The following is a 16,686-nucleotide window of genomic DNA, read 5'->3' on the forward strand; positions in this document are numbered from 1 at the left end:
TACCCAGAACTACCGCATGCAGGGAATAGGGTACCATTTGGGACACCCCTTGTCTAAAGCAGACATCACTCCTCACTCTTAGTGTTGAGTTGAACCAGCAAGACAACATGTATACGTTGTGGAGTGCTCTGGCACACTGGTGCGATTCAGGACTTGGAGAGGATAGCATAAACACGACTGAGAAACTAAATAGGTGGATCTCCTGAATTCTCTGTAACCACAGAGCTCTAAGCCAGATAACAGGGGTGTAATAGATGTATAATATCATTGTAGTTAAGGATTATTAACTCATTATATAGAGGTTATAATGGGTCTAATAACAACCTGCATAATAACATCCTTTTCAAGTCAGTACTGTCCGTAATCAGTGTCTGTACTTGACTTGACACAGTGTGTCAGAGTGTGTGCTTGGGGTGAGACAGCACTATGTTAACAGGGCTATTTGACTGTTCCACTAAACGAGGGGGAAACTGAGTGTGACTGTATGATAGACAGAGTGTGTGTGTGTGTTCCCACGTGTTCATGTGCGTGTGTTCCCACGTGTTCATGTGCGTGTGTTCCCACGTGTTCCTGTGTGTGTGTGACACCAGTATGAGCGTGACAGGTAGACAGACAGGGAGTCCTCCCCTACGTGTTCTCTACCAGTGAGCACACACGCACACACACACACACGCATGCGCACGCATGCACACACACACACACACGCACACACACACACACACACACAGTCTGACAAAACAAAGAAGGAAAAGTATGAGAGAGGAACAAAGTGTAGAAGTGTATACGTGATTGTGCGTATGAGTCTAAGTGTGTGTGTGTAGAGTGCTAACATTTCGTTCCCTGGAACCCTACTAGATCTCCTCTTTCTTGGCCCCTTGGACACGATGTGGCTGAGCGGTTTCTATGGTAACTCCCCTGCCAAACTCACCACCCCTCAGAGAAGGGGGGGGGTGGGGTATATACTCTCAAAACACCAGAGTTATTCTAAAACATGTAAATATATGTGCCTGTCAGCTGTTTGACTATACGATTAACCTGTCAGCTGTTTGACCATTACACTGTAAACATTTAAGCAGCGCCTCGGTCACCCAAAAAAAATCCCATTGATTTTCTGTGACCATAAAGTTGTGGCTCAGTGTGCCTGAACCACAACTTTATTGTCACAGAAAATCACAGGCCACTGAAGCTTCTGTCTCCCAGCACAGTTTCTTTACATGAAACACTACATCTAAACAGGCGTCACCTGTCCCTGGCTGCATCCCTAATGACACCATATTCCCTATACAGTTCACTACTTTTGACCAGGTCCCAAAAGTAGTGGGAATAGGGTGCCATTTGTGTGTCTGTGTGTGTGAGTGTGTCCTAAATCGCTCTAACCACCGAGGTTGGTATGGGGTCAATTCCATTTCAGTTCAGTCAATGTTAATGTACTTCCTTAATCGATGGAGTTGGAACCAAGTTGACTGTGCATCTGTTTTCTCTCTGTGTTTTTCCCCTCTCGGTGTCTTTCTCTCTCCAGAGTGACTCTATCCCTCAAGAGGACTTCACTCCAGAGATCTACACAGTGTTCCTCACCAACATATGTCCACGACCAGAACTAGACAACATCTTCTCTGACGTGTAAGACAACTGTCCCTCAGATTTACCCAGAACTACCGCATGCAGGGAATAGGGTACCATTTGGGACACCCCTTGTCTAAAGCAGACATCACTCCTCACTCTTAGTGTTGAGTTGAACCAGCAAGACAACATGTATACGTTGTGGAGTGCTCTGGCACACTGGTGCGATTCAGGACTTGGAGAGGATAGCATAAACACGACTGAGAAACTAAATAGGTGGATCTCCTGAATTCTCTGTAACCACAGAGCTCTAAGCCAGATAACAGGGGTGTAATAGATGTATAATATCATTGTAGTTAAGGATTATTAACTCATTATATAGAGGTTATAATGGGTCTAATAACAACCTGCATAATAACATCCTTTTCAAGTCAGTACTGTCCGTAATCAGTGTCTGTACTTGACTTGACACAGTGTGTCAGAGTGTGTGCTTGGGGTGAGACAGCACTATGTTAACAGGGCTATTTGACTGTTCCACTAAACGAGGGGGAAACTGAGTGTGACTGTATGATAGACAGAGTGTGTGTGTGTGTTCCCACGTGTTCATGTGCGTGTGTTCCCACGTGTTCATGTGCGTGTGTTCCCATGTGTTCCTGTGTGTGTGTGACACCAGTATGAGCGTGACAGGTAGACAGACAGGGAGTCCTCCCCTACGTGTTCTCTACCAGTGAGCACACACGCACACACACACACACGCATGCGCACGCATGCACACATACACACACACGCACACACACACACACACACACACACACACACAGTCTGACAAAACAAAGAAGGAAAAGTATGAGAGAGGAACAAAGTGTAGAAGTGTATACGTGATTGTGCGTATGAGTCTAAGTGTGTGTGTGTAGAGTGCTAACATTTCGTTCCCTGGAACCCTACTAGATCTCCTCTTTCTTGGCCCCTTGGACACGATGTGGCTGAGCGGTTTCTATGGTAACTCCCCTGCCAAACTCACCACCCCTCAGAGAAGGGGGGGGGGGGGGGTATATACTCTCAAAACACCAGAGTTATTCTAAAACATGTAAATATATGTGCCTGTTTGTATATATGTGTGTGTTTGTGTGTGACTCATGCTAACCTTTCTGCACCAGCAGTTCTTTGGGTTCGTACTTGTCCACCAGGCTCTGAACCTGTTCAGGTTTGAGAGGAGGGTAGAGGATCTCGTTGAGACGAGGGTCTCTCTGTCGGACATTTATAAACTCAGTCAGCTGCTCCACTGTCAGGTAGGGTTTGCTTTTAGCTCCACTAAACACAGGAGAGGAGATAAGGAGGAGAGGAGAAAGAGGGAGAGAGAGGAGAGAGGGAGAGGAGAGGAGAGAGAGAGGGAGAGGAGAGGGGAGAGAGAGGGAGAGGAGAGGGGGGAGAGAGGGAGAGGAGAGGGGAGAGAGAGGGGAGAGAGAGGAAGAGGAGAGGGGAGAGAGAGGAAAAGAGAGGTAGAGGAGAGGGGAGAGAGAGGGAGAGGAGAGGGGAGAGAGGGAGGGAGGAGGAGGGAGAGAGAGAGGGAGAGGGGGGAGAGAGAGGGGAGAGAGAGGGAGAGGAGATGGGAGAGAGGGGGGAAGAGAGAGTGAGAGGAGAGGGGAGAGAGAGGGAGAGGGGAGGGGGAGAGAAACAGAGGAACAAGATATGAGAGGAGATAATTGCATTGAAAGAGAATGAAAGAGGGTGAGAGATGAGGAGAGAGGTAGTAGAACAAAGGATCAATGTTGTGTTAAATTATGAGATCTGATTAAAAATCCCTACCAGAACATATCGAATTCACATCTCTCTCCCTTCCACCCTCTCTCTCTCTCTCTCTCTCTCTCTCTCTCTCTCTCTCTCTCTCTCTCTCTCTCTCTCTCTCTCTCTCTCTCTCTCTCTCTCTCTCTCTCTCTCTCTCTCTCTCTCATCTCTCTCTCTCTCTCTCCTCTCTCTCTCTCTCCTCTCTCCTCTCTCTCTCTCTCTCCTCTCTCTCTCTCTCTCTCTCTCTCTCTCTCTCTCTCTCTCTCTCTCTCTCTCTCTCTCTCTCTCTCTCTCTCTCTCTCTCTCTCTCTCTCTCGTGTCCTATCCCTTTTCTCTAATTAAAATGTGGATTTATGAGTTTAATTTGCGTTGGGCTGCTCTGGCGTAGAGCCTTATTCAGTGGGCCTCTGAGGATAGCTAGCTAGAAGAAAAAACGGCATTAAAAAGACAAAAAAAGACACCAAAACACAAACTACAAAGTTCTTCAGCAAGATTGCTCTAAATTGTGGCAATTTCGTTTCAACTCAGTGGGAAAATGTGAGATCTGCAGCTCCCGTTTAACAGGACCTTTCCACGCTGAAGGAAGCACAAGGTATAATTTGGGGACAGCAACCATCCATTCCATAACATTTCTCTCTCCAACATTTTACTTAGAATAGATGTGTGTATTTTGCTGTTTCTACAGTGAGGGAAAAAAGTATTTGATCCCCTGCTGATTTTGTATGTTTGCCCACTGACAAAGACAATGATCAGTCTATAATTTTAATGGTAGGTTTATTTGAACAGTGAGAGACAGAATAACAACAACAAAATTAAGAAAAACGCATGTCAAAAATGTTATAAATTGATTTGCATTTTAATGAGGGAAATAAGTATATGACCCCTCTGCAAAACCCTTGTTGGCAATCACAGAGGTCAGACGTTTCTTGTAGTTGGCCACCAGGTTTGCACACATCTCAGGAGGGATTTTGTTCCACTCCTCTTTGCAGATCTTCTCCAAGTCATTAAGGTTTTGAGGCTGGCGTTTGGCAACTCGAACCTTCATCTCCCTCCACAGATTTTCTATGGGATTATGGTCTGGAGACTGGCTAGGCCACTCCAGGACCTTAATGTGCCTTTTCTTGAGCCACTCCTTTGTTGCCTTGGCCGTGTGTTTTGGGTCATTGTCATGCTGGAATACCCATCCACGACCCCCATGGTGGAGAGTTTGGAATCTGATTGATTGATTGCTTCTGTGGACAGGTGTCTTTTATACAGGTAACAAGCTGAGATTAGGAGTACTCCCTTTAAGAGTGTGCTTCTAATCTCAGCTCGCTACCTGTATAAAAGACACCTGGGAGCCAGAAATCTTTCTGATTGAGAGGGGGGTCAAATACTTATTTCCCTCATTAAAATGCAAATCAATTTATAACATTTTTGACATGCGTTTTTCTGGATTTTTTTGTTTGTTATTCTGTCTCTCACTGTTCAAATAAACCTACCATTAAAATTATAGACTGATCATTTCTTTGTCAGTGGGCAAACGTACAAAATCAGCAGGGGATCAAATACTTTTTTCCCTCACTGTATGTTGGTATTATAAACCTTAATAATGCTCAAGTTTAGCTTAAAGCTGCAATCAGCAGATGAAACAATAACAAAGCACCTTCCACGCCCCTGTTTCGGTAAAAAGCTGAGGGATGGGGCTGAAGAAATGTAACCACTCTCAAATTCATAAGAGAGAGCTATGGATGCAAAGATGACAGTTTCAACCTATTTTTTTCAGGCTATATAGTGTTTGTTTATATTTCCTTTGTTTACAAACATTGGAGTAAAACAAGCCTATATTTTGGGTTCTGATGTGGTACGACAATTGAATTAAGCTCATGAGGCATTTCTAAGTTATAGTCTTCAAGACTCAATGGTACATATTAATTAATTCACAATTCCAAAAATGGATGTAGCAACTGCAGATTGCCCCTTTAAGTACTATGGTTGACTGACACTTACACAGTTGTCTAGCTTGAAAACAAAGGTGTGTGTGTGTGTGTACGTATGTGTGTGTATGGGACATGCGGTAGTTCTGGGTAAATCTGAGGGACAGTTGTCTTACACGTCAGAGAAGATGTTGTCTAGTTCTGGTCGTGGACATATGTTGGTAAGGAACACTGTGTAGATCTCTGGAGTGAAGTCCTCTTGAGGGATAGAGTCACTCTGGAGAGAGAAAGAGACCGAGAGGGGAAAAACACAGAGAGAAAAACAGATGCACAGTCAACTTGGTTCCAACTCCATCGATTAAGGAAGTACATTAACATTGAACTGAAATGGAATTGACCCCATTCCAACCTCGGTGGTCCTCTGTAGCTCAATTGGTAGAGCATGGCGCTTGTAATGCCAGGGTAGTGGGTTCGGTCCCCGGGACCACCCATACGTAAAAATGTATGCACACATGACTGTAAGTCGCTTTGGATAAAAGTGTCTGCTAAATGGCATATTATTATTATATTATAGAGCGACTTAGGACACACCCACACACTCACACACACACAAAATAGAGCATAACAACACTGCTGAGGGAGAAAAATAATGAAAAGGAGGATTTTAAAATGCTGCTCGGAGTCTAAAGACCAGACGGTGTTTATGTGAGAGTATGATTCTGAAGGCCAACCTGTGTGTGTGTGTGTGTGTGTGAGTATGTGTGAGTGTGTGTAGTTGTGAGAGTCTTTCTGCAGGCCAGGCTGTGTGTGTGTGTGTGTGTGTGTGTACTTGTGTGGAGTCGAGATTAGCAGCGCTAACGTTTCGTTTTAGTTAATAGCACATTTCAACTACAACAAATCCCAGCTGACCTTCAATCAGCAATACATCTCTCTCCTTCCCTCTCTCACACAGCAGCTAATGATTTACACCCTGGGTTACTGTGTGTGTGTTTGTGTGTATGCATGTACATGTGTATGCGTGCATTTGTGCATGCATTGGTGTATGTGTGTGGATTGGGGGGGATTTGTGTGTGTTAAGGGACTTTTTTTCTCCTCGGAGCTAATTGCTTGGTATTCCTTGCAGACAGTGTTTGTTTACTGTGACGAACAGCACATTAGTAGACCTACAGAGAATACAGAGGTTTTTCCCCTGTGACTGGAGGAAACAACTCCTGTCATCACAGACACACACACAGAGACACATACACACAGAGACACACACACAGAGACACACACACAGAGACACACACAGACACAGAGACACACAGACACACACACTCCCTGGGGCTCATCTGTATCAATACGACTGAGACAAAAGCTCTTATGATGGGAAGTCATGTAAACAACTATAAAGGATGAATCCACACAAATGATATTCCCTGAAAAGCAATTATGATCAGATCTGCTGGAACGTTACAGTGTGGATGAACAAGGGAGCGAGAGAGAGAGAGAGAGAGAGAGAGAGAGAGAGAGAGAGAGAGAGAGAGAGAGAGAGAGAGAGAGAGAGAGAGAGAGAGAGAGAGAGAGAGAGAGAGAAACAGGGACAGATACTGTAGGTTGAGTAAGTGAGTGATAGAGCTACATAATAAGCTAGTCTTACCCGTCCAGAAGGGAGGTTGCAGTTCTCCAGAGCTGTCTCCACTCGTTTCCTGTCTGCTGAGAACATCCTAAAGATACTGATGAGACAGCCCAGAACCGTTACATCGTCATCACACACACTGTACAGCATCTCACACACCACAGACCCATTCATACAGCATCACACATCATACCCACATTATTACAACATAAACACTGAAGAACCTTACATATAGCCTCACACACTTTGGAGAAGCATTAATACATTGTCACGCTCGTCGGGAACAGAGGAGGACCAAGGCGCAGCGTGGAATGCGAACATTTTATTTAATTAGAATGAACACACGAACAAAACAACAAAACGAAAACGTGACGTCCCTGGTTACATTCACGAACCCACACGGAACAAGAAACCACAATGAATGAATGCCTAACGGCTACCTAAGTATGACTCCCAATCAGAGACAACGAGCTACAGCCGTCTCTGATTGGGAGCCACCCTGGCCAACATAGATATACACCAACTAGAACCAACACACATGAAAACTCACAACCTGGCTCAACATACTAGAGTCCCCAGAGCCAGGGCGTGACAGTACCCCCCCCTAAAGGCGCGGACTCCGACCGCGCCAACCAAATACCACAGGGGAGGGACCGGGTGGGCACTCCGCCTTGGCGGCGGATCCGGCTCCGGGCATTATCCCCACTCGCTCTCTAACCCCCCAAAGTACCCCTGGTCCGGTCTGGCCCTGCTGACCGGAGCTGGACTGCCCACTGGTGGAGCGGATTGCTCTAGCTCCGGCGTGAAGCAGCTGACCCGTGCTGAACCAGGCACCAGTGGAACAGGCACGGGCTGTGCCGGACTGACGACGCACACCACTGGCTTGGTGTGGGGAGCAGGAACGGCCCGAGCCGGGCTGACGAAACGCACCCCTGACTTGGTGCGGGGAGCAGGAGCGGGCCGAACCGGGCTGACGAAACGCACCACTGACTTGGTGCGGGGAGCAGGAACGGGCCGAGCCGGACTGACGAAGCGCACCACTGACTTGGTGCGGGGAGCAGGAACGGGCCGAGCCGGGCTGACGAAGCGCACCACTGACTTGGTGCGGGGAGCAGGAACGGGCCGAGCCGGGCTGACGAAGCGCACCACTGACTTGGTGCGGGGAGCAGGAACGGGCCGAGCCGGGCTGACGAAGCGCACCACTGACTTGGTGCGGGGAGCAGGAACGGGCCGAGCCGGGCTGACGAAGCGCACCATTGGCCTGGTGCGGGGAGCAGGAACAGGCCGGACCGTACTGGGGACACACACCACTGGTCCTACGCGGGGATCTGGAATGGGCCGGACCGGACTGGTAACACACCCCAGTACCTCTCGCCGTGCCTCTACACCTTCCATCCCCTCTTCGACCAGTGGCCCCCGTAACCTGGCGGCCTCCTCTGCCAACCCGCTGGGCCGCTCTGCCGCGGTCTCCTGCTGGCCCGTCGTCCACGGCGTTAGCTCCCCCCTAAACATTTTCTGGGCGTCTCTCCTACCCGTGGACCAGGTCTCCATGTCCCTCGCCAGCCTTTCGCCCTTCTGCCTCCATGTCAAGCCCTTCTCTTCCTCACCCGGCTTGACCCAGTCGAGGAGGCGAAGGAGATCTGCTAGAGATCTCCCTGGCGATGGCTCCTGGACACGCTGCTTGGTCCAGTCTTGGTGGTTTCTTCTGTCACGCTCGTCGGGAACAGAGGAGGACCAAGGCGCAGCGTGGAATGCGAACATTTTATTTAATTAGAATGAACACACGAACAAAACAACAAAACGAAAACGTGACGTCCCTGGTTACATACACGAACCCACACGGAACAAGAAACCACAATGAATGAATGCCTAACGGCTACCTAAGTATGACTCCCAATCAGAGACAACGAGCTACAGCCGTCTCTGATTGGGAGCCACCCTGGCCAACATAGATATACACCAACTAGAACCAACACACATGAAAACTCACACCCTGGCTCAACATACTAGAGTCCCCAGAGCCAGGGCGTGACATACATCATACACATAGAGAAGCTTTCATACCACTTTATAGATACCCTTTCATTAAGCCTCACACAAATCACATAACCATCCATGCAGTGCCTTCAGAAAGTATTCACACCCCTTGACTTTTTCAACATTTTGTTGTGTTACAGCCTGAATTTAAAATTGATTAAATTGCAATTTCATTTGTCACTGGCCTACACACAATACTCCATAATGTCAATGTGTAATTATGTTTTTCAAAATTTTAAAAGATTTATAAAAAATCTAACGAGTCAATAAGTATTCAACCCCTTTGTTACGGCAAGTCTAAATAAGTTCAGGAGTAACACTTGCTTAACAATAAGTTAGTTGCATGGACTCACTCTTTGTGCAATAATAGTGTTTAACATGATTTTTGAATGACGACCTCATCTCTGTACCCCACACATACAATTATCTGTAAGGTCCCTCAGTCGAGCAGTGAATTTCAACCACAGATTCAACCACAAAGACCAAGGAGGTTTTCCAATTCCTCGCAAAGAAGGGCACCTATTGATGGATGGGTAAAAATTTAAAATAAAAAAGCAGACATTGAATATCCCTTTGAGCATGGTGAAGTTATTAATTACACTTTGGATGGTCTATCAATACACCCAGTCACTAAAAAGATACAGGCATAATTCCTAACTCAGTTGCCAGAGAGGAAGGAACTGCTCAGGGATTTCACCATGAGGCCAATTGTGACTTTAAAACAGTTACAGAGTTGAATGGTTGTGATCTGAGAAAACTGAGGATGGATCAACAATATTGTAGTTACTCCACAATACTAACCTAAATGACAGACTGAAAAGAAGGAAGCCTGTACAGAATAAAAATATTCCAAAACATGCATCCTGTTTGCAATAAGGCACTAAAGTAATACTGCAAAACATGTGGCAAAGAAATTAACTTTATGTCCTGAATACAAAGCGTTATGTTTGGGGCAAATCCAACACAACACATCACTGAGTACCACTCTTCATATTTTCAAGCATGGTGGTGGCTGCATCATGTTATGGGTATGCTTGTCATCGGCAAGGACTAGGGAGTTTTTTAGGATAAAAATAAATGGAATAGAGCTAAGCACACGCGAAATCCTAAAGGAAAACCTGGTTCAGTCTGCTTTCCAACAGACACTGGGAGACAAATTCACCTTTCAGCAATAACCTAAAACACAAGGACAAATATACACTGGAGTTGCTTAACAAGACGACATGGAATGTTCCTGAGTGGCCTAGTTACAGTTTTGACTTAAATCGGCTTGAAATCTATGGCAAGACTTGAAAATGGCTGTCTAGCAATGATCAACCACCAACTAGTCAGAGCTTGAAGAATAAAAAAATTATAATGTGCAAATATTGTACAATCCAGGTGTGCAAAGCTCTTAGAGACTTACCCAGAAAGACTCACAACTGTAATCGCTGCCAAAGGTGATTCTAACATGTTTTGACTAAGGGGGTCTGAATACTTTCCGAAGGCACTGTAAATGAGATATTTCTGTATTTCATTTTCAATAAATTAGCAAAAAAACGTTTTCACTTTGTCATTATGTGGTATTGTGTGTAGATGGGTGGGAAAAACAATTATTTAATCCATTTTGAATTGAGGCTGTAACACAATAAAATGTGGAATAAGTCAAGGGGTATCAATTCTTAACTTATTTCCTGGGAGGGAACTACATGTGTGGTGACAAATGGTACATACAAGAAACATACTAACATTGAACAGAAAAACATGTAGGCTACAATATAAAGGATAAGAAGTATTCTATGTAATCACAGGGTAAATAGACATATATACAAATAAAAATAGAAACTACAAGTGTTAATGAGTTTGATGGCTGTTGTCTAGAAGCTGCTCTCTTAGATTTGAATGGGAGAGCTCTATGCCTGCACCAGGAGGGTAGGGGGTTATTCTGGTCAATGAGTGTGTATGTTATGTCAAAGGCTATTTGTTCCCCTTTCTTCCTCACTCGACTTTTGTAAATGTCACTGAGGGGTTCCTGGCTTTCTCCGATGACCTTCCCACTGATTATTTTTACCCTGTTCAATGGGTTCTGACTTGTGTTCCCTAGAGCACCAAACCACCCCACAATATTAAAGGCAAAAATTGATTGTATAAAGCATTTATAAAATGCTTGGCGGATTGATTATTGTACATTGAACTCAATATCTGTAGAAAGAACATGCGTTGTTGACATTTTGAGTGAATGTGTTCCGTTTTTATTTTGAATGAGAGCTTGTTGTCAATAATGCTTCCTAGGTATTTGTAGTCCTCCACTCGCACAATAATCTGTCTGTTAATCTCCAGCACTGGGATGGTAGGTTGGTATCTTCTGAAGTCAATGACCAGGTCTTTGGTTTTGATTGCATTGAACCCAGGTAGTTCTGTCGACACCACAGTGAAAACCTGTCAATTTCAGCCTAGAGGCGCCCCTCTGAGTTGCCTGCTGTGTCCATAATTACTGTGTCATCCGAGTACTTAATGAACATCATCTCTGTACAGGGTGAATAACACAGGCGAGATGACCAAGCCTTGTGGTGATCCTGTAGATATGGTTCTGCAGAAGCTGCTGTTGAATCTTACCAGCTGTATATTTGTCAGGAAGCAGAGGACCCAGAGAATCAGATGTGGAATGACATTCATGTTCTGGAGTTTATGACCCATTAAGTGAGGCTGGATTGTATTAAAGGCACTAGAGACATCCACAAATACCATGCGGATGTATATCTTGGGCTTCTCCAGGTGGGTGTAGGCACAGTGCAGTGGGACAGGAGGGCATCATCAACACCCCTGTGACGCTTGTAAGCAAACTGGAGTGGCTCAGTGTAAGAGCATACCTCCTTTTGTAGCTGGGGGAGAATCAGCCTTTCAAAGCTCTTCATCAGTAAAGATGTTAAAGCTAAAGGTATTTAGTCATTTTTGTAGGAGGGGTTGCTCTTTTTAGGAACTGGGCATATGATGGATGATTTCCATATTGCTGGGTTGGAGTGTTCTGCCAGAGAGCAGTTAAAAAGGTCACAGAAAACACCTGCCAGTTGCTTATGGGAAACCTTTAGTAGGCGACCACTAATGTTGTCTGGCCCAGGTGCTTTGCTTTGATTGGTCCTTTTAAATACAGCTTCCACATCTTTTGGTTGCAGCTCAATATTTGTTACAGTGTGTGACATGTTAGATAGGTCAGAGATCAGCTCCTCTCTTTCAATTGCAAAGTCATGTTGGTAAATTCTCCCCAAAAAACTGTTGAGATTCTCTGCAAAGTCAACACACATTTTTCATTTGGAGCAAGGTGTTGTTAAGCCCTGCCAGTGTTTTCACACCCCTCCAAGCATCTCTGGGTTTACCCTCCTGAAAAAGCCTTTCCATCTTCTCCTTGTACATTATCTTGCCCTGTTTCATATACTTATTTCATTTTAATTGAATTAGTTTACCCTCAACCTTGTTGCCAGCGGTAAATGCTATTTTCAGCGGAAAATACTGTTTTCAGGTCCTTTGTGATCCAGGTTTTGTTGTTCGAAAATACACTGAGTGTACAAAACATAATTTTTCCATGACATAGACTGACCAGGTGAATCCATCTGAAAGCTACGATCGTTTATTGATGTCACCTGTTAAATCCACTTCAATCAGTGTAGATGAAGGGGAGGAGACAGGTTAAAGAAGGACTTTTAAACCTTGAGACAATTGAGTCATGGATTGAGTATGTGTGCCATTCAGAGGGTGAATGGGCAAGACAAATTATTTAAGTGGCTTTGAACGAGGTATGGTAGTAGGTGCCAGGCGCCTTGTAGAGTCCATGCCCCAACGAATTGAGGCTGTTCTGAGGGCAAAAGGGGGTGCAGCTCAATATTGAAGGTGTTCCTAACGTTTTGTACACTCAGTGTATCTTTAGAGTTTTGGAAGGAACAATCATCTCCTCACAGAATTGAATATAGTCAGTGTTAGCTTCAGTGGCCTCCTCAAGAATCGCTCCCTCTGTGAACACACTGCAGTCTGTACAGTCAATGCAGCCCTGTAAGGTCTCACCGGCATCATTGTCCCATTTTGTAGTTTGGTGCGATAGGCTGGGATTCGATGTATTGTATTATGATCTGCGATACTAAGGGGTGTTTATACGATTCTATTTGATATTTGATCAACAATACAAAACATACACATAGAAACGATGACATCATATAAACATCAACTACATCACACCTGCCCAGCCCACGCACTTTACATTTTTAGATAGTAAAGCATTTGACTTTTCCATTGCGTGAAAGACGGAGGATTGGTTGATTTCCAGCTTTTAAGTATACGTTTTTTTAAGATGATTGATGAGAAAAGTATTGTCCAACCCATCGGGTATCTCACTGCACCTTCATATGCCATGTCTTGAAATATGTAGATAGACGAATTAAAAGTAAATTTACATTGTAATACTTCTGACAGCCATCTTTCCAAATCTGCCCATAACTTTTGGACTTTATAACATTCCCAGAAGGCAGGAATTATTGAGTCATTAGTAGTTTTACACTTCAGACATGACTCTGCCATTGTGCTGTAGAATTTGTGCATTAATTTACACTAGATTAAGTGTAAATTGTCGTTAACTGTAATCTCCTTAGTTATGTTCCAACATTCCCTCCATCTTGTGCCGATATCAATATTTTTTAAAATCTTTGTTCGAATAGTCTATATTTATTTCTAAGAGATTGTCAGTTGGATAAACTCTCCGCAAGGTTTTGTATAGCTTACCTATCATATGAATATCCTTTTCTGACTGAAATAGGATTCCCTCATGATTGCTGTGATGTCCAAAAGATTTCAAATCGAAATTCTGTGATATAAAACTTTTAAGTTGCACGTATTCGCATTTTTTACATTGCCATATCAAAGACCAATAGTGCTATTTCCTCTGGTAGCGCATGCAATGTACTGATGATATACTGGGAGTGACTTATTCAGTCTACAGCTGTTGAAGTCTCAGAGGATTAGAACAGGGGAATCTGGAGAGGCAGACTCGATTAGGTGAACACACTCTGTTATCACATCTGCTGTGCGATTGATGTTGCCAGAGGGTGGGACATAGATAATTACTACAGTCAGCTGGCCAAACTCGCAGGGGAGATATTTCGATCTGAATGAGACGCATATTAACTCTAGGTCAGGTGTACAACAGGATTCTCCTAGTTTAGCAGTTTCACTCCAAGCCTTGTTAATGTACTCACATAACCCACCCCCGTGGCTCTTCCCACTGCTTTTGCTGTCCCGATCCAGTCTGATTGGTGTTCCAAAGCCATCTAAACTTAGTTCTGAATGTTCCTATAACGTTCCTGTAACTTAGTTCCTAAACAGCACACACACCAGAGAACCATCCATATAACATCACACACACCACAGAACCATCCATATAACATCACACACACACCACAGAACCATCCATACACACCACAGAACCATCCATACACACCACATAACCATCCATAAAACATCATACAACCACAGAACCATCCATATAACATCATATACACCACAGAACCATCCATATAACATCATATACACCACAGAACCATCCATATAACATCACACACACCACAGAACCATCCATATAACATCATATACACCACAGAACCATCCATATAACATCATCCAACCACAGAACCATCCATATAACATCATACACCACAGAACCATCCATAAAACATCATACAACCACAGAACCATCCATATAACATCATATACACCACAGAACCATCCATATCACATCATACAACCACAGAACCATCCATATCACATCATACAACCACAGAACCATCCATACACACCACACAACCATCCATTAACATCACACACCACAGAACCATCCATACACACCACACAACCATCCATATAACATCATACGCCACAGAACCATCCATATAACATCATACACCACATAACCATCCATCCACACCACAGAACCATCCATTAACATCACACACCACAGAACCATCCATATAACATCATACACCACAGAACCATCCATACCCCAGGAGACAAAGACATCCATTCACTATTTATTATACAGGGAGAGATTTGTCTTATAATCCTGTTATACTTTCTTCTAACAGTATGTAGAGTAAATATTACATGTTAATGTTTAACTTTCCTCCTCTTTAATCTCTGTGTGGAGAGTGGTGATCCATCCATAAGCACATAAAGCTTTATTAGGACAGTCAAGCTGACATATGCTGCACTGTGCACAACCAGGAAGCTAATAACCTAACGTGTTAGCTGAAAGATGTCTCTCTGCTCCTCTCTCTCTCTACAGTACCTCTCTCTACTTCTCTCCTCTGTCTCTCTGTTGACACTCAGTGTTTGCCATTATAGTTCTGAGTGAGGTTATGACGGGGGCTTAACACTGCTTTTCTAAAAGTAGAACTCCTCTGTTAGAGAATAGTCTGGTTCATCATCACTCATGTACTTCAGAGTTAGAATCGTGCACGCACACGCACACACACACACACACACACAATGATCTTGACTGATAGAGGGTATTTGAGGTACAGGGGGAGGGGAGTGGGGGATGAGTGTGGAGGGCTCTCCTGATTAATGGCTGTCTGTCTGGGGTGTCTGGGGTGATCGTCTGCGGTGATGGTGCTCAGAGTTCCCTGCTGACTACCGTCTCCACTCAGACTGAGCAGACAGACAGACAGACAGACAGAGAGCTACTCTCCAGAGGAGGAGTCCAGATGGAGGGAGAGATAGAAGAGGGAGAGGAGAAAGGGATGGAGAGAGAGATGGAGGGAGAGGAAAGATAGATGGACACAAGGGGATGAGAGATGGAGGGATCTCCACTAAGACACCGCTGGGACAGACAGACAGACAGAGGAGGAGAGGAGAGAAGGTTAACGAAGATGATGGATAAAAAGGACTAGGGAGAAAGAGGAGAGATATATAGAGGGGAGGAGAGAGGCAGAACGAGGAGAGGGATAAAGGGAGCAATATATAAAGGGAGAGAGGGTTAGAGGAGAAATTAGACAGAGAGATGGAGAGAAGGTTGACCTTTCTCCTCCTCATAACCAGAGGTTGAGAGAGAGAGAGAGAGCGAGAGAGAGACTTACTTCTTGACAGGGATGCATCCCTCTGAGTTGAGCTGTAGCTTCAGTCGTGTGTATCTGCAGGATAAAGGACATGGCAGAGTTAGACTATCTGTAGGTGTGCGTGCCAGACTGCACAATGTGAGCATGTCTACATCTGTGTGTGCATACTGGTGAGTGATTATGCACAAAATGTAACCCATAGCACGTGTTGGGTGATGCTCTAACTGTGAGGAATTACATAAACAGTACGTCAGAGAGAGAGAAAGTGTGTGAGTTTGTGTATAGAACACAGTGAGTGACTGCATATGTCCATGTTTTTACATTTCACCGTGCTGCTGCACCCCACTAATCAGAGGAAGTGATGTTGCGTTGGCAATGTAGCCAGTCACTGATCTCTGGGTGCTATACATAGCCTGGACACACACAGACACAGACACACACACACACACACGCACACACACACACTACACTAGGCAGGGTGTAACAGGAGTAGGCATTTTAGCCTGGACACTAAGTGGCTCTTGTTAATAATGAATGGTCATTACAGTGTCCACCTCTCGGTGGCTCCAGGGCCAGATGACAGCTAGGACCAAAGTCAGGCCACTAATGGTTAACGGAGCTTAACAACCACCTAACAACCAACCCTTTATCTTTTATACCTGGCCTTTCATTCCTGCTTCACTTTTAGAGACAGGAA

The 16,686-nt window shown here is 44.6% G+C and overlaps 1 protein-coding gene across 1 annotated transcript in view; it reads right to left on the minus strand.

Annotated features, from left to right (window-relative positions):
* Nucleotides 1-16,686, minus strand: part of LOC311108562 (1-phosphatidylinositol 4,5-bisphosphate phosphodiesterase beta-1-like) — a gene marked incomplete at both ends in the record, with an annotated part of 191,922 nt that overhangs the window by 44,386 nt on the left and 130,850 nt on the right. Inside the window, 4 exons of the mRNA XM_084151217.1 lie at nt 2,705-2,871; nt 5,438-5,538; nt 6,901-6,976; nt 16,011-16,064. Coding sequence (XP_084007343.1) covers nt 2,705-2,871; nt 5,438-5,538; nt 6,901-6,976; nt 16,011-16,064 — 398 coding nt within the window. The remainder of the gene's footprint in view (nt 1-2,704; nt 2,872-5,437; nt 5,539-6,900; nt 6,977-16,010; nt 16,065-16,686) is intronic.

Source organism: Coregonus lavaretus, assembly GCF_964263955.1.
Source record: "Coregonus lavaretus genome assembly, chromosome: 33".
In the NCBI taxonomy this organism is placed as follows: Eukaryota; Metazoa; Chordata; class Actinopteri; order Salmoniformes; family Salmonidae; genus Coregonus; species Coregonus lavaretus.